At 41.0% G+C, this 24,459-nt stretch overlaps 1 protein-coding gene across 3 annotated transcripts in view; it reads left to right on the forward strand.

The window, feature by feature from the left end:
* The window catches only part of UNC79 (unc-79 homolog, NALCN channel complex subunit), a 209,032-nt gene that overhangs the window by 140,279 nt on the left and 44,294 nt on the right, over positions 1-24,459 (forward strand). For all 3 annotated transcript variants that reach the window (XM_068991237.1, XM_068991239.1, XM_068991238.1), the window contains 8 exons: positions 1,357-1,440; positions 5,867-5,969; positions 8,126-8,266; positions 12,538-12,576; positions 16,485-16,597; positions 16,686-16,771; positions 17,908-18,081; positions 20,775-20,843. In XM_068991237.1, coding sequence (XP_068847338.1) covers positions 1,357-1,440; positions 5,867-5,969; positions 8,126-8,266; positions 12,538-12,576; positions 16,485-16,597; positions 16,686-16,771; positions 17,908-18,081; positions 20,775-20,843 — 809 coding nt within the window. The remainder of the gene's footprint in view (positions 1-1,356; positions 1,441-5,866; positions 5,970-8,125; positions 8,267-12,537; positions 12,577-16,484; positions 16,598-16,685; positions 16,772-17,907; positions 18,082-20,774; positions 20,844-24,459) is intronic.

Below are 24,459 nucleotides of genomic sequence, written 5' to 3' on the forward strand. Positions count from 1 at the left end.
TTACTGGGTTTGGGTGAAGCTTTTTTTGTTCACACAAGAGAGGACCTTGTTTCTCTCTTTACTGAGCTGATGCTATGTCAGGAGCAGACAGTGGAAATGTTTATTCTGTTCATTCTCTGATAACTAAACACCCATCTTTTGTTAGGTGCACCTGAGGCCCTGGAGATTTTTTTTATTATGCTATTACTGTTCTCTGTAACAAGCTCAGCCTAAGCTAACCATTGTAGATTCTGACTACAATTGCAGCCTGGAGTGGTTGACTCTGTAGAGTTATAAAAAGGCAAATAGATCTCAAATTCTGTTCCAAATTTTAATCTAGAAAAAAATCTACATGATGCCAAATAACCCATTTAACTGAATTTTTCACTTCCCAACCAAACTGCAGCCTTGTTCATATCATTCTGATTTCTCATTTAATACTTGCCATTGACATGCTATATGAATTTCTTTCATCTGAGTTTTCCTGGGCTTGTTTTCCATCCTCCAAATTGATTCGCTAGTCGCCAAGTCCTCCTGGAGCTTCATCTCTATATTCTCACTTTTATTAGTATCATAAAAAGTTCTCCCCAAATCCAAGACCAGAGGAGAGTCAATGAGTGTGGAGTTCCATGTTAGGTGGCATGTCACTGTATACCACATACAGTGTCATGTTGATTCAGTGGCTTGCTAGTCTCCAAAAGAAGACATCTGGTCCTGCAGACACACTGAGAAAGGCAGCCTAAAGCCTGGGTCATGATCAACTTATGGCAGCATGCACCTGCTCATTCACAGAGTACCTGCCACTTCTCCACCCATGCTCATCTGATGGCTTGCTTCTTTGCCTCATCTTTCACCTGAAGCAGGTGTTCCTGGAGTGCTGCTCCTCCATCTGCCCCTGTCCCCTTATTCCTGTTCCTCAGCCCTCAGTCAGCTGCCTCTCATTTCCTTGCTACCAGTTCCACATGTTTCCTGGATGATCTATCTGGTCATTGCTGCAAATGATTACTTATGTTTTTATTGATTTGCATAAAACATTTTTTTCATGGCTGTGACATTGGCCTTTCATTTTTTTTCATTTCATATCAAGAGATATGGGACTTGAGCTTTTTGGGAGTGGAGATTAGAGAATCTGGACTTTGTGGGGGATGGTTTCAGATGCTCTGCTGCTTTCAGCTGCATTTCTTGCACCTGAATGGCAGGTTTATAGGGAAAGCCCAAGCAACCCTATGCTAAAATCTAGAATGTTTCCTGTAAATGTTAATAAGCAACATTATCAATCACCAAAGAGGCCCCAAGAGATTATTGGTTAAATTCACTGTATTGTGAATTGTGTGTAGTTGACCACATTGAAGACTGAAATGTTCTATTTATCCACAGAACAGATACAGCCCGGGAAACGCCAATGTAATGTGCCAGTGTGCCTAAATCCTGACCTGGAGGGACAGCCGTTGAGAATGAGAGGTGAGCTGTGTCACAAATCAGACTATAAGAGTGAAAGGGACTATATATGTCAGTCATCTAGTCACCCAGAAGGGGCTGAAATCTCCTCTTCAGCAGCTTCATGAAGAGAACTCAACCTTTGCTCAAACTCTTCCACGACTTAAGAGTGAGTGTATGACATCCCATCTTTGAACATGACTGACAAAAATCTCTTCTTGATAGTGAAGTTTTAAACCTTGGGGCCACACAAAGCAAGTCTAGACTTTCTCATTTAACTTTTCAGACATTTGAAGAAAGCCACCAGTTGCTTATTTCCTCAGTCTTTTCTAGACCACTCAGCTCTGGGTCCTTTGGCATTCCTCCTAATACATATTAGTTTTCCATAGTATCCATGTATCTACTTCTCTGAGCATGTTCATCTTATCTATGTTCCTTCTAGATTATTGAGATCATAGATGGACAGCTTCTTTTCAGCTATCTGAAGCCGAGCAAAATGAACACTAGACTTTATGCTAATTGGAGGAGCAAGCTGAGAATAAATCTATGCTAAGATAATCAGAATATTAAAAAAATTTTTTTTGGCCATGCTGCGAGGCATGTGGGATCTTAGTTCCTTGACTAGGGATCAAGCCTGTACTCCCTGTATTGGAAGCATGGCATCTTAACTACTAGATCGCCAGGAAAGTCCAGAATATGTATTTTTAAAATTCATCTTATGTCCAGTTAATTGTTACTTTTTCTCTTTTTTTCTTTAAATTTAGACGGCAGGTTAACCTATCATTGGTGAAAACCAGAAAGCAAAAAAGAATTATGACCACATGTCTTAATTAGTCCCATAAATCAAGCAGACCTATTGTTTTGGGCCATGTCACTTCTGATTCTCCTTAGGAATGAATGAGGAGACTTAACTCCAGCTTTGGATAAGATTTATTTGGCAGTGAGTAGCAGTTGTATCCCTTGTATCCAATGAGATGAGACTTCTCATTCATGGGCCTAGGGAAACCTTTAAAAAATTTATTTTTTTAATTGGTGGAAAATTGCTTTACCATGTTGTGTTGGTTTCTGCCATACAACAACATGAATCTATATATCCCCTTCTTCTTGGGTCTCCCTCCCCTCCCCTCCCCTCATCCCACCCCTCTAGGTCATCACAGAGCACCAGGCTAGGCTCCCTGTATTATACAGCAAGTTCCCACTAGCCATCTGTTTACACGTGAGAGTGTGTATATGGCAACGCCACTTTCTCAGTTCATCCCGCCCTCGCCTTTCCCTTCTGTGTCCACAAGTCTGTTCTCTGCCAGGTTCACCGGTACCATTTTTCTAGATTCCATATATATGCATTTGTGTATGATGCCTGTTTTTCTCTTTCTGACTTACTTCACTCTGTATAAGAGGCTCTAGGTTCATCCTCCTCACTACAACTGACTCAGATCCGTCCTCTTTTACGGCTGAGTAATATTCCATAGTATATATGGGTCACATCTGCTTTACCCTTCATCTGTCAGTGGGCATCTGGGCTGCTTCCATGTCCTGGCTATTGTAAATGTTGCTGCAGTGAACACTGGGGTACAGGTGTCTTTTAGAATTGTGATTTTCTTAGGGGATATGCCCAGTAGTGGGATTGCTGGGTCATATGGTAGATTTATTCCTGCTTTTTTTTTTTTTTAAGGAATCTCCATACTGTTTTCCATAATGGGAAAAAAAAATTGCAAATGAAGCAATTGACAAAGGATTAATCTCTAATATATATAAACAGCTCATGCAGGTCAATACCAGAAATAATCTGATCCAGAAATGGGCAGAAGACCTAAACAGACATTTCTCCAAAGATGACATCCAGCTGGCCAATAAGCACGTAAAAAGATGCTCCATGTCACTAATTATTAGAAAAATGCAAATCAAAACTGCAATGAAGTATTGCCTCACACCAGTCAGAATGGCCATCATCGAAAAAATCTACAAACGATAAATGCTGGAGGGGATGTGGAGCAAAGGGAAAGCTTTTATGAGCAGAAGCCAGGGATGTTAAACAAACTCTGGTGCTTGGTCATGACCTAGGGACACAGTCAGTAGAAGCAAAAGTGGAATGAGGTAATGAGAACAAAGACAGAAAGTCTGTTTCTTGGTGAACTGAAATATCCACTGATAACTAGGGGACTGAGGTGTGCATGAACGCTTAGAGACACACCAACACCTTTATACTTTCTCTAAGACTCCCAAAGGGACTTTTGTCAAAATGTCCAACTTTGAACCTAGGCTTTGGAGGAGGTCTTCTCTCTCTCTCTCTTTTTTTTTTTTGAGGTCTTTTTAAAATGTTTTCTTTATTATGGTAAAAGTCACATAATATAAAACATACTATTTTCACCATATTTACCTGCACAGTTCAGTGGCACTGCATTCATTCGCATTGTTGTGCAGCCCCCAGCATCATTCATCTCCTGAAATGAGACTCTGTCCCCATTAAACACTAACTATCCATGCCTCTACCCCCACCCCGGGCCCTTGGCATTTACTAATGTACTTTCTGACTCTATGAACTTGACTATTCTAGGTATCTTATATAAGTAGAATCCAATGGCACTTGTCTGCACCTAGTGTATGTTGGAATGCATTTTTAATACATGTCCTGCAAATATATAGTAGGAGGTTCCCTCTTCATTCAAGTTTCTATCAGCCTTCTATGTCTGTTCCCGAATTCCATGTAGAGTACACTTTGGATATTCAGCAGATGAACAGTAGTGGTAGTATCAGAAGTGTTGCTAACAACTAGGGATAATGGAACTCCCTTTAATAATGCAGACTTTGTTGTGACTCGGTTATAACAAAAGGAAGCTGAGCTCAGTGGCTTCCTTTTTGCACTGCCCACCTGCAAATATTACTCTTTGCTGCCTTACCATAAGCAGTATTTAGAAATCCAATGGTTCAGCTAATGTTGCTATATAGGGGCCAATATCTCATAACTTATCTGCTTCTATAAATGGCTGTCATAAATATTGCATTGTACATTCTGTGTTGACATATGGAAAAATAAATTCACAATGCTACTGTCAAAAATATCTGTTCCTTGGCATTTGTATTGGGTAATGATTGATTTGAAACCTCCCAAATGACTTTGCTTCCCTCTCTTTTTTTTTTTTTTTGACTTGCATTGTGATTTCTGTGTAAGTAATAGAAATTGGCAAGAATCTTTTGAAACCCTTGACTCAGAGTTGTTTTTTCTTTTTTAAAATCAATTTCTTACATTTCTAGTAAGACTGCATGTATATCAGCATGTATCTTGTGGGCTGAGTTTTCCCACTTTTAGCACAGACATTTTGGCACCTGGTAGATATGGAGTGTCAGTGTGCAGGAAATGTGAAGTAGTGGATTTGAACCTTCTGTGTTTTGGTTTCTTGAAGCAACTTCATTCTATTTACCTAACTGTTTTAATAATCAATCACATCTTCTTTTATCTTGGCCCAGTTCTTGCCTTTTCTATTATTAATCAGTTTATACTTTTGCTAGTAATAACTATGTTGCTTTCATTCAAAGCATCATCATGAAAAAACTGAAGACCTTTGTTAACGATACAATTGGGTACACTTAGGAAAGTCTGTTAGATCAGAGAGAGCTGATAAATACAGTAGCAAAATTCAGATTCCATTTTGGATCTTCAGAAGTTACCTAAAGATATTTTCAGATAATTTCCTTTGCCATTGGGGTACAAAGGTCTCCTTATGAACAGATTTTGTAGCCTTTGATCAGATGAGGGAGTCTGTATGAAGCATCTTGACTCTTCAAAGGCTTTGATATTATTTTTTTCTCCCTCAGTTTGAAGCACCTTGCCCACTTGGTGAAGTTTCCAAAAATTTTCATGTTGCTTCCTTCAGATAACAATTCTCTGAATCATTTGCTGTTGTTGTTCAGTTGCTCAGTCGTGTCCGACCCTTTATGACCCCATGGACTGCAGCACACCAGGCTCCTCTGTCCATGGATTCTCCAGGAAAGAATACTGGAGTGGATTGCCATTTCCTCCTCCAGGGGATCTTCCTGCCCCAGAGATCAAACTCACGTCTCTTATGTCCTCTGCATTGGCAGGCGGATTCTTTACCACTAGCACCACCTGGAAAACCCTTAAAATGATATGCTAACTGCCAAGTCGCTTCAGTCGTGTCTGACTATGCGACCCCATAGACAGCAGCCCACCAGGCTCCCCCATCCCTGGGATTCTCTAGGCAAGAATACTAGAGTGGGTTGCCATTTCCTTCTCCAAAATGATATAAGCCAAAACAAATCACAGTCTTTCTTGAATATGTTTCACTCTTGATGGTTTTTCACAATGAAATTGGGCTGTGCCTGTTACATCCTGTGAAGGGAATCTTGGCAGGATTTCTAAGAGGAGAATTGTGCTTTTCCAGGCTCTGAGCAACGTGCATTTATTCACCAGTTGTCTTTACTGTTTATCCAGGGGCCACGAAATCCAGCCTGCTGTCAGCACCCAGCATCGTGAGTATGTTTGTGCCTGCGCCTGAAGAATTCACAGACGAACAGCCGACGGTGATGACAGACAAGTAAACTCACAGTTATTTTCTTCACTGTTTACAGAATTGGAGAGTTGGCTCTCCACGGGTGTGAGAAAGTATCAGAGGAGCATGCTACGCTTTTAAGTCATAATTTGTTCTTCAAATGGCTGTAGCCGTGAGTGTTTTTATTTTAGAAATGCAGTATTGTATGAGCAGCTTTTGTTTATGCCAAAGCGTTTTTCTTTTTTTTTTTTTCCATTTGGATTCATGCAAATGATGTCCACTTACTGATTATTCCTAGCAACAACTTCATACCAATAAAATCCCCCAATCAGAGATTCTAAATTGTTAGGGTGGGACTAAGTTTGAGGCTTGATTCTTTTTCCCATCCTGCTGGGGAGATCCATTCTCTGAATCTCAGATTGGCTATGTTGCCTCTTGTTTGTCTGCCTTCAGTATCCCCAGATTTCTTACAAAATCCAAATGCTTTAGCTTATTATAAAATGCCCTTCAGGTTGTGAACGTATGGACTTAACCAGTTCTCACCAGGAACTCTTTCTCTCCTCCACAAATTCATAGGTGCCCTTCTCTCTGTACTTTCTCTGCCTGGTGAACTCCTGCTCATACCTCAAAATCCAGCTTAAGGCAAAGTTTCTCTGATTTCACAAGGCAGAATGCATCATGGCATCCTCCAAGTTTCCATAGTATTTGATACATCTCTCTATTCTACCACTTGGCGCACTGTACTTTAATTGTTTAGTTGTTTGTACACACATGTTTTGTAGTAGATTGTAAGTTCCTTAGCGACTTGGACCCCTTCCTCTGTATTTTGTAGTTGAGCTCCCTGTACATTGCCTGGCACATAAATGTTGTTCAGTAAGTATGATAAAGAATAAGACTTGTAGGATTTCAAGCTTGGAGAGATCTCTCTTGGGCTGAGGAGGCTTCCTGGTAAAGGTGAGCCAAGTGACAAATGAGTAAGTTTGTGATAAAAAGGAAGGCAGGTGAGGTTGGAGGGGGTGGCATGAGGATCCTTGCAGCTGGTCATAGCTGGCTATCATTACTGTAGAAGGGAAGGGCCTGTCTCGAACAGCTGCCTTAGAATGTCCACACGGGGAGCACCTACTTGCTTGTGGAGGGCTCTTCTTAGCTCCTTCTTTGGTATAATTTTCCTCATGTTTGTGTCCTCCTCCAAGACTCAATCTTTCCTAATTGTGTTCCCGGTTGCCTTTGCTGGGGGAACTCGATTCATTGGGTTCCATAACAGCTTATGGAAAAACACGAACAGACTTTTGGGCCAATCTGATATCTATTTTTTAGTTACAAAAGTGAACTTTGGATTTTAAAAAAGTCAGTTTGTAAGGAATGATATATATATATTATACACACACACACACACACACACACAGACACACACACACACGCACACACACATATTTTGGAAAGTTTTCAGATAGAAAGTCACAGTAGCAATCGTAGTTCTGCTCCGTTTGCTTTTTCTTAGGAGACTTCCCTTCACGTTATAAAGCTGCCCAGCCACAGCTGGAAAAGAGAGCTCTGCTTTCATTGGGATGAAATTAACTGAACCTACCTTAGATACTGTGAAGAGCAACAAGTTGGAAGTTCCTTAAGAGCAAGGGCCATTATGTTTTTATAGACTATACTCAGTAGGTGGTGAGTTCATAAAACTGATCTGAGTGAGGTTTTCTATAGGGTTCTATTGACTATTCTTTCACTCACAAATAGGACATTTTTAGATCTGAAAGTTTAGGAAGACTTCCATTTGTGTCTAGACATTTTTCACTTTTAATTTCAACCAATGGAAAAAAATCTGTTTATTGATTATCCCTGGCAATAATTTTACATACATAAAATCCCTCAACCAGAAACCTCAAATTATTAGTCCAATTGGTGATTCTTGTAAAAGGGATCAATAATGCTTGTGTAGACCAGATAGCTATGAGTTGAAAGACCATTTTCAGTGATCAGAGGAAGCTTCAAGGTCTCTTCTGTGTGTGCTACTTCTGTGTCTAAGGTGAGACTAGTGTTCAAGTGTCCTATTTATTATTAAAAAGGGACCGTAAACCTCCTTTTGGGGATTTTTCCAACTCTCACCAAAAAAAAAAAAAAAAAAGGCTATATGCACTTATATCTTGAAACCATTGTCAGCTCTCACAGAAAGCATTCCTCCGTTTTCTTTGCAGATGCCATGACTGTGGGGCCATTCTGGAAGAGTACGATGAGGAAACCCTGGGGCTGGCCATTGTGGTCCTCTCCACGTTCATCCACTTAAGCCCAGACTTGGCAGCCCCCTTGTTGCTGGACATCATGCAGTCTGTGGGAAGGTGAATGTCAGCTTCTGTTTTGATTGGTAGAAAGGAGCCTTACTCAGTCTATTAACGGTCAGTTCAAGGTGAAACATTTTGTAACCTTACAGATGCTTAATATCTGTGGGATCAGCTCAGACTAATTTCACAAACCGAAGGGACCAAATTTTTGGTTGAATTCTACAGCCATGTAGGGTCACAAGTCACAATATCAGAGTGGAGCTAGAGAAAACTGCACTAAGACCCTACTGGTTCGTTGTTCCCTGTTACTATGTGAGCCAGTGTGTGTCACAGCACTCAGAACTGTGAATTCCTCACACTAAACACTTTGTAACTTTTAGATGTTATTACCTCTCTTTGTCTGTTTTAAGATGGATTCTCTAGGCTCTTTGTAATCTGGGAGTGGCTCACTTCATTATGCAACTTGGGGCACTGCCATATGAAGGGATAAATGGAAGTATAGCAGTTTTATACTTCTGACTCAGAAGAAGAAAGGAGGCACACATTTGGGAAATAGAGCCTTCAGCCTGACTGATTAAAACTCAGCTACTCAGAGAATTTTCATATAAAGAAAATTCCATTTAGTACATAGGACATTAGAAGAAAAGTGCTCTATTTCATGGAAGTAGAGTTCAAATTCAGTAACAAATTGTAGTTCTAGCATACACAACGTACAGGAGAGGACTGCATTAGATTCCACATGAATGTACTGGGGCTTCCGTGGTAGTTCAGCAGTAAAGACATCTGCCTGCAATGCAGGAGATGTGGCAGGAGTCATGGGTTCAATCCCTGGGTTGGAAGAGCCTCTGGAAAAGGAAATGGTAACCCACTCCAGTATTCTTGCCTGGAAAATCCCATGGACAGAGAAGCCTTTTGGGCTATAGTCCATGGGGTCAAAAAGAGTCAGACATGACGTAGTGACTAAACAACACCAACAAATGAGTATTGTGTCCAGTCTGTGCTAGCAGAGAGCTGGGTCTCTAGGCTGCAGGCATTGTGCCTGCCTAACTCTTGCCTGTGAGTGCTTTGTGGCTTAGTTGTTGAAGAGGACCGTGATGTGTGGGAAAGCTGAGTAGCCATAAGAGATGGAGCTGAGTGTGTGCACTGAGTGCTATGGGAGTTCAGGGTGGAAATGATTTCCTAGTGAAAAGTCTCTATGAAGGAGGTTGGAGAAAAAACTGGATTCTACAGATTCCTGGTATTTTTTTAAATAAAAGCTTTTAAAAATGTCTGGGTCTTTGTTGCTGCACGCAGGCTTTCTCTGGTTGCAGCTTGAGGGCTTCTTATTGTGGTGGCGTCTCTGGTTGCAGAGCACAGACTCTAGGGCAGAGGCTCAGTAGTTGTGGGACATGGGTGGAGTTGCCCCATGGCAGGTGGTTATATTCCCAGACCAGGAACTGAACCCATGTCTCCTGCATTGCAAGACAGACTCTCAACTACTGGACCACAAGGGAAGCCTCAAATTCCTGGTATTTGATGGAGGAAAGGGAATAAATATTAATGGAGCTAAAATTTAATATTTTTAATGAAAAAAAGAGATGATTTCAAGCTAAAGACAAACAGGGAAGCATTAAAATCCCCTTAGATGTGTATATTTTGTGCTGTGCTTAGTCACTCAGTTGTGTCCAACTCTTTGCGACCCCATGGACTGTAACCCAACAGGCTCCTCTGCCATGGGGATTCTCTAGGCAAGAATAGTGGAGTGGGTTGTCATGCCCTCCTCCAGGGAATCTTCCCAGCCCAGGAACTGAACCGTGAGCCACCAGGGAAGCCCAGGAATACTGGAGTGGCTAGCCTATCCCTTCTCAAGGGGATCTTCCCAACCCAGGAATCAAACCAGGGTCTCCTGCATTCCAGCGGATTCTTTACTAGCTAAGCTACCAGGGAATACCTTAAGCGTATATAATCAGAGATGGTGTAACTATTCCACCTCTAATACTTAGAAATAGCCGATGTGTAAAGTAAGTGATGAACACAGAGAGATAAGAAAAGATAAATTATTTCAGTTAAGCCCTTAATTTTAACCTAATCCTAATAAACATGGAATAAATGTTATACCAGCTGTGAGTAAGACTTGTGAAATTGGAAGTTTTTATTAAGGCGAGGTCATAATTCCTATTATTAATACTTTTCAGCTTTAGAACAGATAGAATTATTGCTCTGGTCTTCTACTATCTCCTTGAAATAGCTAATCTGCTATTATAATAGATACATAGAGGGGTTTTCATTTTGTTTTTGTTTGTTTTAACATAAGAGAGAATAAACCATGTTCAAGCGTTGCCAACTGTTAGAATGGAAACACACAAACTTTGAAGAAAAGAGAACAGTGCAGATATATTTTTAGATACTTAAGTGCACAAACGGTGGTCCAGTGGTTAATCATCCACTTCACTGCAAGGGGCATGTCTTCCATCACTGTTCGGGGAACTAAGATCCCACATGCTTCAAGGCATGGCCAAAGACACCCCCAGCCAAAACAAAAAAAGTAAATCTCTACCTCCTTTGGACAGACAAGCAAGAGACAGAGAGAGCGTTAAAGTAAGCTGCCATGATTCTTAGCAGCTAGAACTACTGATAAAGCAGATTGAGTAGTCACCTGGTTTAGGGTTTCCTAGCATGCCTCAATTCCAAATGAGGTAATGTGGATTTATGAACACTTGATTTATTTATTTTAGTCCCACAGGAACTATTTCCAGCATGTTCCAAGAGTGTGTATGTTCAGCACATACGTTTTATCACACAAGACTTTCTATATGATTTCATTTTTTTGCTGTCTACTTAGATCCTTCTTAATCTACTCACCCCTTTTTCTAGATGCAGCCTATAAGATCACATTGGCTGCACGCTTCTTTTCTATTTATTTCATTTGCCAGTGCCTACCTAGTCACTGTAGTGTCATTAGTGTGAAAGAGCCAACTGGGAATGGTGTCTGGTGTTACTGGTTCTGGACCCTCTGTTCTTTTCCAAATGCAGTCTGAATTCGAGTCACTGTTATGGTCTTAAATAAATAAAATTTTAGCATTCTCCATGTTTGTTTATTCAATATCTTACTGATCAAGACACGTTTTACTAAACCCATCAATATAGTATGCTCTTTTTCTTTCTATACGTCTAGAGTATTTCCATTTATATAGAACCATATAATTGGGACTTCCCAGGTGGTGCTAGTGGTAAAGAACCCATCTGCTAATACAGGAGACATAAAAGACTCCGGTTTGATCCCTGGGTGGGGAAGACCCCCTGGTGGAGGGCATGGCCACCGACTCCAATTTTCTCGACTGGAGAATCCCACGGACAGAGGCAGGCTATAGTCTGTAGGGTCACGAAGAGTCAGACATGACTGAAGCAACTTAGCATATTGATTACTTAACCTAAAAAATTTCTCTTCCCAAGATGTCTTTTCAACTTAACAGTTAGCTGACAAATTCCTTTATTACACATTTCCCTATCTTCTAGAGGTTTTTACAGTTTGTGGCTTATTTGTGGTTAGGTTTCAGAAGTTGGATACAAAGCAATGAATTTTTAAAATTAATTTTTATTAGAGAATAGTTTCTTTACAATGTTAAGTTAGTTTCTGCTGTACAGCAAAGTGAATCAGTTATACAAAGAAATGAATTTTGAGTCGAGTTAAAATGGGGATAGGGCTTCCATCATAGCCCAGTTGGTAAAGAGTCCACCTGCAGTGCAGGAGACCCCAGTTCGATTCGTGGGTCAGGAAGATTCACTGCCAAAAGGATAGGCTATGCATTCCAGTATTCTTGTGCTTTCCTTGTGGCTCAGCAGGTAAAGAATTTTCCTGTGACGTGGGAGACCTGGGTTCAATCCCTGGGTTGGGAAGATCCCCTGGGGAAGGGAAAGGCTGCCCACTCCAGTATTCTGGCCTGGAGAATTCCATGGACTGTATAATCCATGGGGTCACAAAGAGTGGGACACAACTGAGCAACTTTCACTTTCAGTATAGGGGTGGACTAGGTCAAATACTGTTCTGACGTCTGTTAGATTTGGTTGCAAAGGACATGCCTATAGATCGGCTGGGTGATAGTCAACTAACTCAACTGTATGCCTCACCATGGAAATATCTGATTTGATGTAGAAAGCAGAGTTCAGAAACTGGATTAAGTTGAACCTGGAGACTGACCCCTGAATGGGTCTTCTGTCCCTGCTCAAGGGAATTGTCAGTGGTTTTACATGCCTCCATCTAAATGGGAGCTGCGGTGGGGCATACAGTGCGCTTGCATTTTATCATGAAAGCATGACACTCACGTGACTCTGTTTACTTTATTTCCTAGATTGGCCTCCAGCATGACTTTTTCTAATCAAGCAGAAAGGTAAGCTCCTTAAATGAGTCAAAGCTCACTTTCTTTTTGTCCCTTGTGCATGTTCATCCATTTCTAAAACACAAGTGTGTTTACCATGAGATGAATATTGTTAGTGTTCAGCTGCAACTCCAGAGAGCACACATTCATTCTGCATTCACACCTTCATTTATTCACTCATTTTAGTCAACAAATACTTAAAGTCCACTCCATATCAGGCAGCCTGCTAGATACTTAGGTTTCCACTAGGGGCAAAACTGACATGATTCCTGCCTTTGAGGGGCTTAAAGTCTATCTGGGAGGCAAACATGAATTCAATATTTGCATGAGTTTATGATTGTAAACTGCTAAATGCTGTGAACAGAAAGAATATTAAGACTTGTATGTGCCTGTGTGCATGCATCCTAAGTTGCTTCAGTCGTGTCCGACTGTTTGCAACCCTATATCCATGAGGTAGCCCACCAGGCTCCTGTGTCCATGGGATTCTCCAGGCAAGAATACTGGAGTGAGTTGCCATGCCCTCCTCCAGGGGATCTTCCCACCCAGGGATCAAACCTGCTTCCTTTATATCACGTCTCCTGAATTGGCAGGCAGGTTCTTTACCACTAAAAGTGAAGTGAAAGTGAAAGTTACTCAGTCATATCCAGCTCTCTGAGACTCCACGGACCATATAGTCCATGGAATTCTTCAGGCCAGAATACTGGAGTCGGTAGCCTCTCCCTTCTCCAGCAGACCTTCCTGGCCCAGGGATCGAACTGGGGTCTCCTGCATTGCAGATGGATTCTTCACCAGCTGAGCTACCAGCGGAGCCCAAATTCTTTACCACTAGTGCTACCTATTCAGCAACTGTTTATGGAGTGACTGCTAGCAACTGAGGATGCCCTAGTGAACAAAAGAGCAAATCCTGGCTCTTGTGAAACTTAGATTCTATTTGAGGAGGCAGACAATGAGCTGATTAACACAAAAGAAAACTGATAATTTAATATCATTTAGTACTAAATTCTATGAAAATAATCAAGAAAGCCCAGGAGATAGAGAGGGGTGGAGGTGGTATTTTAGATATAGTAGCTTTTCTGAGCAAATGGTATTTAAAGAAATAAGATAGTAGGAGAGTGCTCCGCACAGCAACTTATAGAAAGAACGTTCGTGGTGGAGGAAGCAGCACATGCATACGCCCATGCAACCCAAGGGCTTCCCAGGTAGCTCGGTGGTAAAGAGTTTAGCTGCCAATGCAGGCTGTTCAGGGGACGCATCTTTGATCCCTGGGTTGGGAAGATCCCCTGGAGTAGGCAATGGCAACCCCACTCCAGTATTCTTGCCCGGAGAATCCCATGGACAGAGGAACCTGGCAAGCTACAGTCCATGGGGTCGCAAAGAGCTGGACACGACTTAGTGACTAAACAACAGCAAAATGTCCAGGTTCTTGGTCTTTTTCACTGATCCGTACATTACGCTGCCACTACACTGTGTTGGTTACTGTAGCTGTAGAGTAAGTCGTGAAGTGAGATAGTATGAATCTTCCAACTTTGGTCGTCCTTTTCAAGAAGATTAGTTTGGATATTCTAGATTCCTTATGTTTCCATATAAATTTTAGAATTAGCTTTTCAATCTGGGGAGAAAAAGCCTGCTAGGACTGTATTCAAAGTAGAAGTCAATCTGAGGATAAATGACCCTATAAAAATATTGTCTTTTAATTCATAACCATAATGTATACTTTCATTTTGTCTTTGTTTCTCTCAGCAGTGTTTTGTGGCTTTCACTGTAGAGATCTTGCATAACTTCTGTTAAATTTACTACCAGGAGTTTTGTTTTTTAAAGTCAGTGTAAACAGAATTAAAAATTTTTTTCATTTTCTTACTTTCTGCTGCTGATATACAAATGTACTTTTTTTTTTTAACACTGTGCTGTAATAAACTAAATTCACTTAGTTGTAATAGCTGCTTTTTAGAGTCCTTGATATGTAAACATATCATGTCATCTGTAAATAGTGACAGTTTTACCCCTTTCTGATTTTTTATACCTTTTCCTGTTACCCTATTGCAATGACTAGGACCTCCAGTACAATAATAAAGATGTGATTGAGCATCCTTGCCTTGTTCCTAATCTGACGAGAAAAACATGTATCTCACCATTAATTATGTTTACTATAGGTTTTCATAAGTGCCCTTACCCAGACAGGATGTTCCTTCTATTTCTAGTTTTCCGATAATTTTTTTAATCATGAATTCAGGTTGAATTTTGCCAAAGGCACTTAAATAATGGTATGTGTTTTGCACTTTTTTATTTAAGGTATTAAGTTCCATTCATTGAGTTTTGAATATCAAGTCATTCTTATATTCTTGGGATAAATTATTTGGTCGTGGTCAATCATTCTTCTTATGTATGTACAGTTGGATTCAATGTCCATGAAGACTATTGGTTTGTCCTTTTTCTTCTTATTTCCTTTATGTTCCTTCTTGTTTTATTTTATTTGTAATGCTTTATGTGATTTTAGCTTTAGGGCTTTGCTAGCCTCATAAAATAAACTGGGAAGGGTTCCCTCCTCTAATTTTTGAAAGGGTTTGTGAAAACTTGGTGTCATTTCTTCCCGAAGAATGTTTTTGACCTATAAGTTTGAACCAGCATATCAGGGTAGACAGGCAAAAATAACAATTTAGGTAAGAGGGACTTTTTATGAGTTATCTGTCTGGGCTCTTTGATTTCCTCTTTCTTCCTTTCAGCCACTCAGCCAGAATCACCTCTGGGAATGTCCGTTCTGATACTTCGTGAGATTTTTAATGTTTTAATCTCATTTATTTATTTGTTTTTGGCCACACCATGCAGCATGTGGGGCTTCCCCAGTGGCTCAGACAGTAAAGAATCTGCCTGCAATGCAGGAGACAGGGGTTCGATTCCTGGGTCAGGAAGATCCCTTGGAGAAGGAAATGGCTACCCACTCCAGTATTTTTGCCTGGAGAATCCTATGGACAGAAGAACCTGGTGGGCTACAGTCCGTGGAATCTCAAAGAGTTGGACATGACCAAGCGATTAACATGTGCAGCATGTGAAATCTTAATTCCCTGGCCAGGGGTTGAATCCGTGCTCCCTGCAGTGGAAGAGCAGAGTCTTAACTCCTGGACTTTCGGGGAAGTCCCTTTTCTAATACTTTGGTCTAAAGGAAAAGGGAACATAATCATCTCTTGGCTCCCTGTTTTGACATGCAGAGGTGGTGCAGAGGGTAAAGGGGAAAACTGGATATATCAAAGTCCTGACCTTTTTACAAGTACCAGTTCAGAGGCCCCAAGAAAATGCACCTGCTCTTCCAATAGGAATGAACATCTCTCTCCCTGCATTGTTCCTTGGAGGTGCTCACTTTCATAGCCAACGACACTTTATGGGAGGATCTTACTGATAATCCCCATCCTGAATTCTAGTCCTGACTCTGCCACCCTCTGGACGTGTAACCTTTGTTGTTGTTGTTCAGCCACCAAGTCATGTCCAGTTCTTTGCGATCCCATGGACTCCAGGCTCCTCTCCACTCTCTCCTGGAGTTTGCTCAAATTGGTGTCCACTGAGTCAGTGATGCTAGCTAACCATCTCATCCTCTGCCACCCTCTTCTCCTTTTGCCTTCCATCTTTTCCAGCATCAGGGTCTTTGCAGATCACCTTTTCTCTCTGGACCTGGGAACCCTCATCTGTACAGCAGGGTGGCTGGAATTAGTCTGAGACCAACTCTGGCATTACCTGGTTCCCTCTTTCTAAAAGCTTATTGTTAATAGCGATTCCATGTGACTAGAATATTTCATCTCATCAGTGCAGGTGACAATGAGTTATTCCGTAAGAGGACGGTTGTGCATGTGAATAAATAAGTAAATAAGTATCTGAACTCATGCTCAATGCTCCAAGATTCCTTGTTCTTTTCTCTCCCTGCTCAACCCCAGCATGATGGTCCCCGGCAATGCAGCTGGGGTGGCCAAGCAGTTCCTGCGCTGTATCTTCCATCAGCTGGCTCCCAATGGCATCTTCCCACAGCTGTTCCAGAGCACCATCAAAGGTAATTCATCCACGGGGGAGGCTGACACCATAGACCTGGCTAGTTGCTGAAAGGTGAATGCTACTAAACCTGACCATTGACTTTCCAGACGGGACTTTTTTACGGACCTTGGCCACATCTCTGATGGACTTCAACGAGCTGAGCTCTATTGCTGCTCTCAGCCAGCTCTTGGAGGTAGGTTTGCCTTGTCGAAACTCTAAGCCCTTGTTGAAATCGCTTATGAGAAAGAAATTCAAAGTCATTTAATTTAAATATTAAAAATTTAAATGTTAAATTAGATGCTGAATAATTTAATATGTGAAAGCTTAAAAGATAAAAATGGCTAATGTATAGAACAGTCAGTTGGACACTGCTGTTCAGTGTGGATGTACTTAAAGCTTCTGGACCCCTCCACTGAGGGGTGGATGCCACCCTCTGAGCGCTCACTTTCAGCTTTCAAAATGTGTGGTGGATAAAGCCATATGCACTACATTATGTGACTTTAGATTCAAATTTCAGCTTCACAGCTTTGTTTATCTCAGAATCTGGGTTCAAAGTCTGCCTATTTGGAGAGTGGAGTGGAGTCAGTTCTCACCTCCACAGCTTATTCATTGTATCACTTAACTTGGAGTCTGTCTCCTTTCCTCTACTTATTAACTCTTTCAGTTAACTTGGATGGTTGGCAGCTTGCCTTGGGGACTTTGCTGTTCCTTTAATGTGTGTGTTAATCACTCAGTCATGTCCAACTCTTTGTGACCTCATGGACTATAGCTCTCCAAGCTCCTCTGTCCTTGGAACTTTGCAGGCAAGGGTACTGGAGTGGGTTGCCATTCCCTTCTCTGGGGGATCTTCCCAACTCTGGGATTGAATCTGGGTCTCCTGCATTGCAGGCAGATTCTTTACTATCTGAGCCACCAGGGAAGTTTTTTAAGAGAATGGGCAAGTTTCCTGAAATTCAAATTTGGAGTAAGAGGAACAGCCATGGAGAGTTTGTGTGTGTGTTAATCACTGCTGGTAGAGATACTAGCAAGCATCATTCACTTTGTCTTCTGAACACCTGACCATGCCAATTGTAGATCCTGGGAAGATATTTCCAGTTTTCTGCTCACATTTCACCTTTTCTCCCTGAGTCAAAAATCACAATTCCCCCTACCCCCAAGTTTCTGTAGATTAGTCCATTTTTCTCTGTACTCCTGCCAGGTACAAAGCTTACACACAACACATGTTTTTAACGTGAGTATATGATTTTTAAAGAACTGATCTTCACCAAACAGCTGTCTGAATTCCCACACCATTTCAGCAGTTGATTGCCTATGCTTTTGTGTTTTTAGGGTCTAAATAACAAAAAGAATTTACCAGCAGGGGGTGCTATGATACGCTGTTTGGAAAACATTGCTACCTTCATGGAAGCTTTGCCCATGGATTCTCCTAGTAGCCTCTGGACCACGATCAGCAATCAGTTTCAGACATTTTTTGCCAAGCTGCCTTGTGTTTTACCTCTGAAGGTAAGCTGAACCCAGTATTTCATTTCAAATCATTTCCTTACTGTTTGCAGGCCACCTGGTCTGGGAAGATTTAATGTTTCGTAAAGGGCTAGAAGGAATCTTTGTTAGCCACAGAGTAGAAAGTGTTATTGAGATTTTCTCTCCAAATGTTGCAGAATGACAGTAATATTCAGTGGGCATTCTGACTTAGTGACTTCATGTTTCCAGTTGGTTAAAAAATAAAAAGTTCAGGAAGACATTAGTAGATTGTTTATTTAGAAAATGTTCTCAAATGGATATTAAATAAATTTGTAGGTAAATAGTTTCATCTGAAAGGAGACCAGACATATAATGTCAAGCTTCAATTTTAGAGAATTATCTAAAATTTTGTGTTTGTGAATAAAGTACTTGCAAGACCAAGATGATATTTCTGTTTGACGGCTTTACGTCCGTCCCCACCCTCACTCCCTACCCAGTGCCATGCCACCCTCCAGGATACCACACAATTATCTAGCTGGAAATCTGGTAGCCTAAGGAACATTTTCAACATGAGCCCATTCAATGCAAACGCAGAATCATATCCTGTTAAAACTGGAAGAGACCTATAAACACCATCCTTTTTGATACTCCCATTTTCCAGACGGAGAACTGCGAATTCAGAGAGATAGTGGCAGTGAAAAGATCAGAACTCAGGGATTCTGGCTAGTGTCCTTTCCACTAGTGGACTCAGAGTCATTCTCAGACAAGAGTGATTTGAAGGAATTCAGGTCTCCATAGCAGGGAGAAAAGAGGTGGCTGATGGTGACCACTATTATGTCTTTGAACCTCATGGGTTCCACAAGCTTTTTGTGCTTTATCACAGAATGAAGATATTCAACTCACAGCAAAATAAATCACTTGTTGATCAGCCAAGTGAAGTTACATGTTGGTAGCACCACTTCTGAAATGAGTATTACATACATGTAACATGTTGTTTTTTAAAAAAATCCAACCGTCTCTGATAATACATTTTTCTTAATCGGCAGATGTGGAAAAATATAACCTTCAATAATGTCTGTGAGGATGATAATTCAGGGGCCCTTAGCTTGGTGTGTTCTGTTTTCTGAGTCTGAAATTACTGTGAAAAGCAGGAATGCTGAGGTCTTTAGCATCTCTCATGTTCTCTGATCCTTGTCTATCCAGAAATCTGAAGTAGTTGAATAAGTCCAGGCAAAGAGGATGAATACCTTGAAACTATGTATGTTTGTAGCTACTGTACAGGTACACTTAGGAATACAAGTGCGTGCATTTTAACAAGACCACATGGATCCTCTCTAGGACCGGAGAGCCGGTCAGGGCCATTCATTGCTTAAGAGCCACACACTAGTAAAGAGGGTGAGGGGCAGGCATGGCAAATTCGTAAGCCTAATTTATAGCAGTCAGCCCTGTCCAAAGGGACCCTGACTGCAAGGTGAACGAGTAGAGTGGAGTGAGATGAGAAGGAGAATTGAGATTCTTGAGAACTAGAAAGCACATCCTTGCTAACGGGATCAGCTGCTATTGGATTCCAATCAGCTGTTATTTGAGAATGCCTTCTTTGTGTTGCTCGTCTCCCCACATTTTCCAGGATATTTCCTGACTTCCTTCGTAGGTCACTATGGGGACCTGATGAGCAGCTGGTTTTCAGCCCCTGCTCTAAAGTAATGTAAATGTCACATCAACTCCTATGGGTATTGAGCAGATTAAATAGAGCAACGGTTTTCTTAGAAGGTTCTTGTGAAATGCTTTCAGGATTTATCTAAAAACTCACTCTGCTGGATTCTATCTGGGCACACTTCCTCTGACCATCCTGTTTTGTATTGTATTTAATCTCTGGGGAAAAGATTAAGCCATTGAGAGACTTTCTGTAGTTTGTTCTCATCAATTTAGAGAAGTAGATTTCAAACTTCAGTGTGTATCAGGGCTCCTGGCGGACTTACTAAAAGTCTAATTCCTGGGCCTTATTCTGAGAACTTCCAGGTCAGTAGGGTTGTGACCTGAGGGTTTGCATTCCAGCTAGTTTCCAGGTAATACAGATGCTGCTAGTCCATGCATCACACTTGAAGAACCACTGACTTCGTTTATACTGTCTTAAAGAGGTTAATATTCTACACAACTGCAGAGATCTGCTGTTGCGATATCATTAACCATGTTAAATAATACCATTGCTTATTCTTGCTGTAACACTTTTCCCCCAGTCCCAAATATTATTTAAAAAGTACATTTTGATGTGGAATCGTGCCAAAATACGGTGCTGCTTGATTTGTGAGGCATGGTTTTCGTTTGTAGAAATTTTACTGCTTTCCCCCAGGTTTTTGTTATGTCTGTTAGTAGCAGAGAAAGGGCAGATTAAACATTCTTTACTTGGATTAATAACTCCAATGATTTTAAATTGATCTAAATAGGTTTTTTATTTCAACATGGCCTTTCACAAATTATTCTACCTCTTTCAAACTGGGCACATTTAATATCAGTTAATATTATTTAATTGTTTAACTGCTTAATGAATGGCTTAATTATTTAAAGCTAAGAATTCTCTTTTTTTCCCCCAACATGAATGTATGACATGGAAACCTGTAAGAAGACAGATATATTTCAGATATTTTTCCTAACATAAATTTGCTTGGAGAAAACATATGAAGCAGAAGATGTATTAAGAAGAGTACTGACTTTTGTCTTTTTGTATCGGTTCACAGTGTTCTTTAGACTCCAGTTTGAGAATTATGATTTGCCTCTTGAAGATACCCTCTACCAATGCCACAAGGGTATGTATGTTTCAGAAAAACATAGCTAGTTGGTTATGCAGTTATTTTTAAATTGCTTTTTATTGGAGTATAGTTGCTTTACAAGGTTGTGTTAGTTTCTGCTGCACACCAAAGTGAGTCAGCTATGCATACACGTATACCCCTCTTTTCTGGATTTCCTACCCATTTAGGTCACCATAGCACATTGAGTCCTGGAGAAGGAAATGGCAGCCCACTCCAGTACTCTTGCCTGGAAAATCCCATGGACAGAGGAGCCTGGTGGGCTGCAGTCCATGGGGTCACTAAGAGTCAGACACGACTGAGTGACTTCACTCTGACTTTTCACTTTCATGCATTGGAGAAGGAAATGGCAACCCACTCCAGTATTCTTGCCTAGAGAATCCCAGGGACGGGGGAGCCTGGTGGGTTGCCGTCTATGGAGTCGCACAGAGTCGGACACGACTGAAGCGACTTAGCAGCAGCAGCACATTGAGTCCAGTTCCCTGAGCTATGCAGTAGGTTCCCATTAGTTATCTATTTTATACATAGCATCAAAAGTATCAATATCCCAATCTCCCAGTTCATCCCCACTCTCCTTTCCCCCTTGGTATTCAGTTGTTTTTTAACCCCACAACCACAGGCATGTAATAATGCTGAAGAGATAGTTATCACATACTAAATGCTTCACTTTCAACCTTCTGAAAGTGCCTAATATGAAAAAAACTCTAATAGATCACAATATCATTGGTTCTCTTAGTCCTGGGCCTCGTCTACCAGTTCATCCCCAATACCATGATCTAGATGATCCTTCCAAATACAGATCTCTTTGCATGAGTTCGTTGCTTAAAATCCTTGATAGCTTCTCCATTCTTTTAAGATAATGTCCTGATTTCTTAATGGAGCATGCAAGAAGGTACTTCATTAGCTTGCAAGCCTACCTTTCCAGTTTAGTCTTTGGCTAAAGGAGATCAGTTCTGGGTGTTCATTGGAAGGACTGATGTTGAAGCTGAAACTCTAATACTTTGGCCGCCTGATGCGAAGAGCTGACTCATTTGAAAAGACCCTGATGCTGGGAAAGATTGAGGGCAGGAGGAGAAGGGGACGACAGAAGATGAGATGGTTGGATGGCATCACTGACTCGATGGACATGGGTTTGGGTGGACTCCGGGAGTTGGTGATGGACAGGGAGGCCTGGAGTGCTGCAGTTCATGTGGTCACAGAGAGTCGGACACGACTAAGCAACTGAACTGAACTGAACTGTACTGTACTGAACTTGTCCCATCCCCATGCTTCCTGTGTACTTTCAGAAGCACTGTCATCATCACCATCAAAACAACAACTAGTATTGGTTGAGCACTTACCATATGGCAGACATTGTGCTAATTGCTATACATTTATCATCTTATTTAATTTCATACTTCCTTGCCTTTGCTTAGGCTATTTCCTTTGCCTGAAATGCTTTATACCCTTATTGGAGACTAAACTCCTTCTCATTCTTCAAGATGAGAATTTGAATTCCATTCCGATTTTAAAATGGAAAGCTCAGGGCTTCACTTAGAGCTCATTTGGTAAAGAATCCACCTACAATGCAGGAGACCCTGATTCAGCTCCTGGGTTGGGAAGATCTGCTGGAGCAGGAATAGGCAACCCACTCCAATATTCGTGGGCTTCCCTTGTGGTTCAGCTGGTAAAGAGTCTGCGTGCAGTGCAGCAGACCTGAGTTTGATCCCTGAGTTAGGGAAAGGCTGGAGAAGAGAAAGGCTACCCACTCCAGTTGGCCTGGAGAATTCCATGGACTCTACAGTCCATGGGGTTGCAAAAAGTTGGACACGACTGAGCGACTTTTGCTTTCACTAGTTTTAAAAAGGCTCACATTCTCTGTAGCAGCCTTTTTAGATCCACACTCTGTCAAGATTCACAGTACCTGATAGAGCTCTCTTTATTAGCAGCTATCCTGTCGTCTCCCCAGTGAGCCTGTGAGCTTTACAAAGTCCAGCGGTAAATCTTATTCACTTTTGTATTCCTGGCTACATTTCCAGGCTGCGTTATATGCAATAATGCAATAGTTTATATTGCAATGGATTGTAGTTACTAGAAGTACCAAATAGTTACTGCTGCTGCTGCTGCTGCTGCGTCACTTCAGTCGTGTCCGACTCTGTGTGACCCCATAGATGGCAGCCCACCAGGCTCCCCCGTCCCTGGGATTCTCCAGGCAAGAACCCTGGAGTGGGTTGCCATTTCCTTCTCCAATGCATGAAAGGGAAAAGTGAAAGTGAAGTCTCTCAGTTGCTCAGTCATGTCCGACTCTTAGCGGCCTTATGGACTGCAGCCTACCAGACTCCTCCATCCATGGGATTTTCCAGGCAAGAGTACTGGAGTGGGTTGCCAGTGTGTACCAAGAAGGCACATCCCTTGTAACTTTTTACCTTGACTTTGCTTGCATAGACTCATGGAAAACTGCAAAGATATTATTTAGTCTAGTCTTTTCATTTAGCGATAAGGAAATAGGATCAGAGAAATGACGTGTTTTGACCAAGGTCACGTAGCTGCTTAATGGAAGATTTGAGACTTGAATCTAGGTGCTTTGATTTCAAGTTTTTTGTCTGTAGTACTGTACTGCCCCAATACCATGTTGCTTTACTAGATAAAAAAGCAAGTTTCTATATAGGTTCAATCTAGGTTTCTTCTTCTTCTTTTTTTTTTTTTTTAACCAATAAGGATGTATTATGTAACAACACAGACATATTTCTCTCCCCAGTCATCCATTATTAGTGTTTCAAGGCAACAACATTTATACAGAGCAAAGAATACTGAATCAATAGTACTATTTTAAAGAGTGTCTTTAAGATTTTCTATATGGAAAACACTACATGGTTCCTTTGGGTAATATAGATAGCAAACATAATTCCTATCCTCAGGGGCAGCTAACATGTAATGAAATCATTTTTGTATTCATAAGGGAAAGGACCCCAAAATATACAAAATCTTTGATATGGTCATTCTTTTCCTCAGAATCTACTCTAAAGAAGCAAATGCAAATTTCATACAAAAATATATTTATTGAGATCTTTTTTATAATAAAATCTGACTTGTGGCCATTAAGATAGATCTATATGAAGAATTAAATAGCATTGGAAATTTCAGATAGTACTATCTTAACAAAATGTATTATTATATCTGTGCAAGATTTCAACTGAGTAAACTGCTGTGTAAAGAAGAAGAGAAATATATCAAAATGTTATGATGGGAATACGGAGGACTTATTTCCTTATCTTTACTTTTCTACAAATCCTCCTTTTGCACACTGAGCATGTATTACTTTTATAATCCAAACAGTTAGGACCATAGAGGTTGAGAATTAGCAGAAATCGCAGCATAAAAGTCCTTTGGAGTCCAATTAAAATCCTGTCTTCCCTATAGAGCAGTTCTCTCTCTGGAAGATTGCCCCCGAATTTGAGTTTGAATTCCATTCAATAGCTGTATGGCCTTAGGCAAGTTACTTGCCTACTTAACTGTCTCAGCAGCAGAATGGGAATATTAAAGCTTCAGAGATGTGCAGATCATAACTAACAGTGATGAGAGGCTTACTGTTGCCAAGTGCTTTACGTACATCATCTTCTTTAATTCTCACAGAAAT

This window comes from Capricornis sumatraensis, chromosome 19, assembly GCF_032405125.1.
Source record: "Capricornis sumatraensis isolate serow.1 chromosome 19, serow.2, whole genome shotgun sequence".
Classification (NCBI taxonomy): Eukaryota; Metazoa; Chordata; class Mammalia; order Artiodactyla; family Bovidae; genus Capricornis; species Capricornis sumatraensis.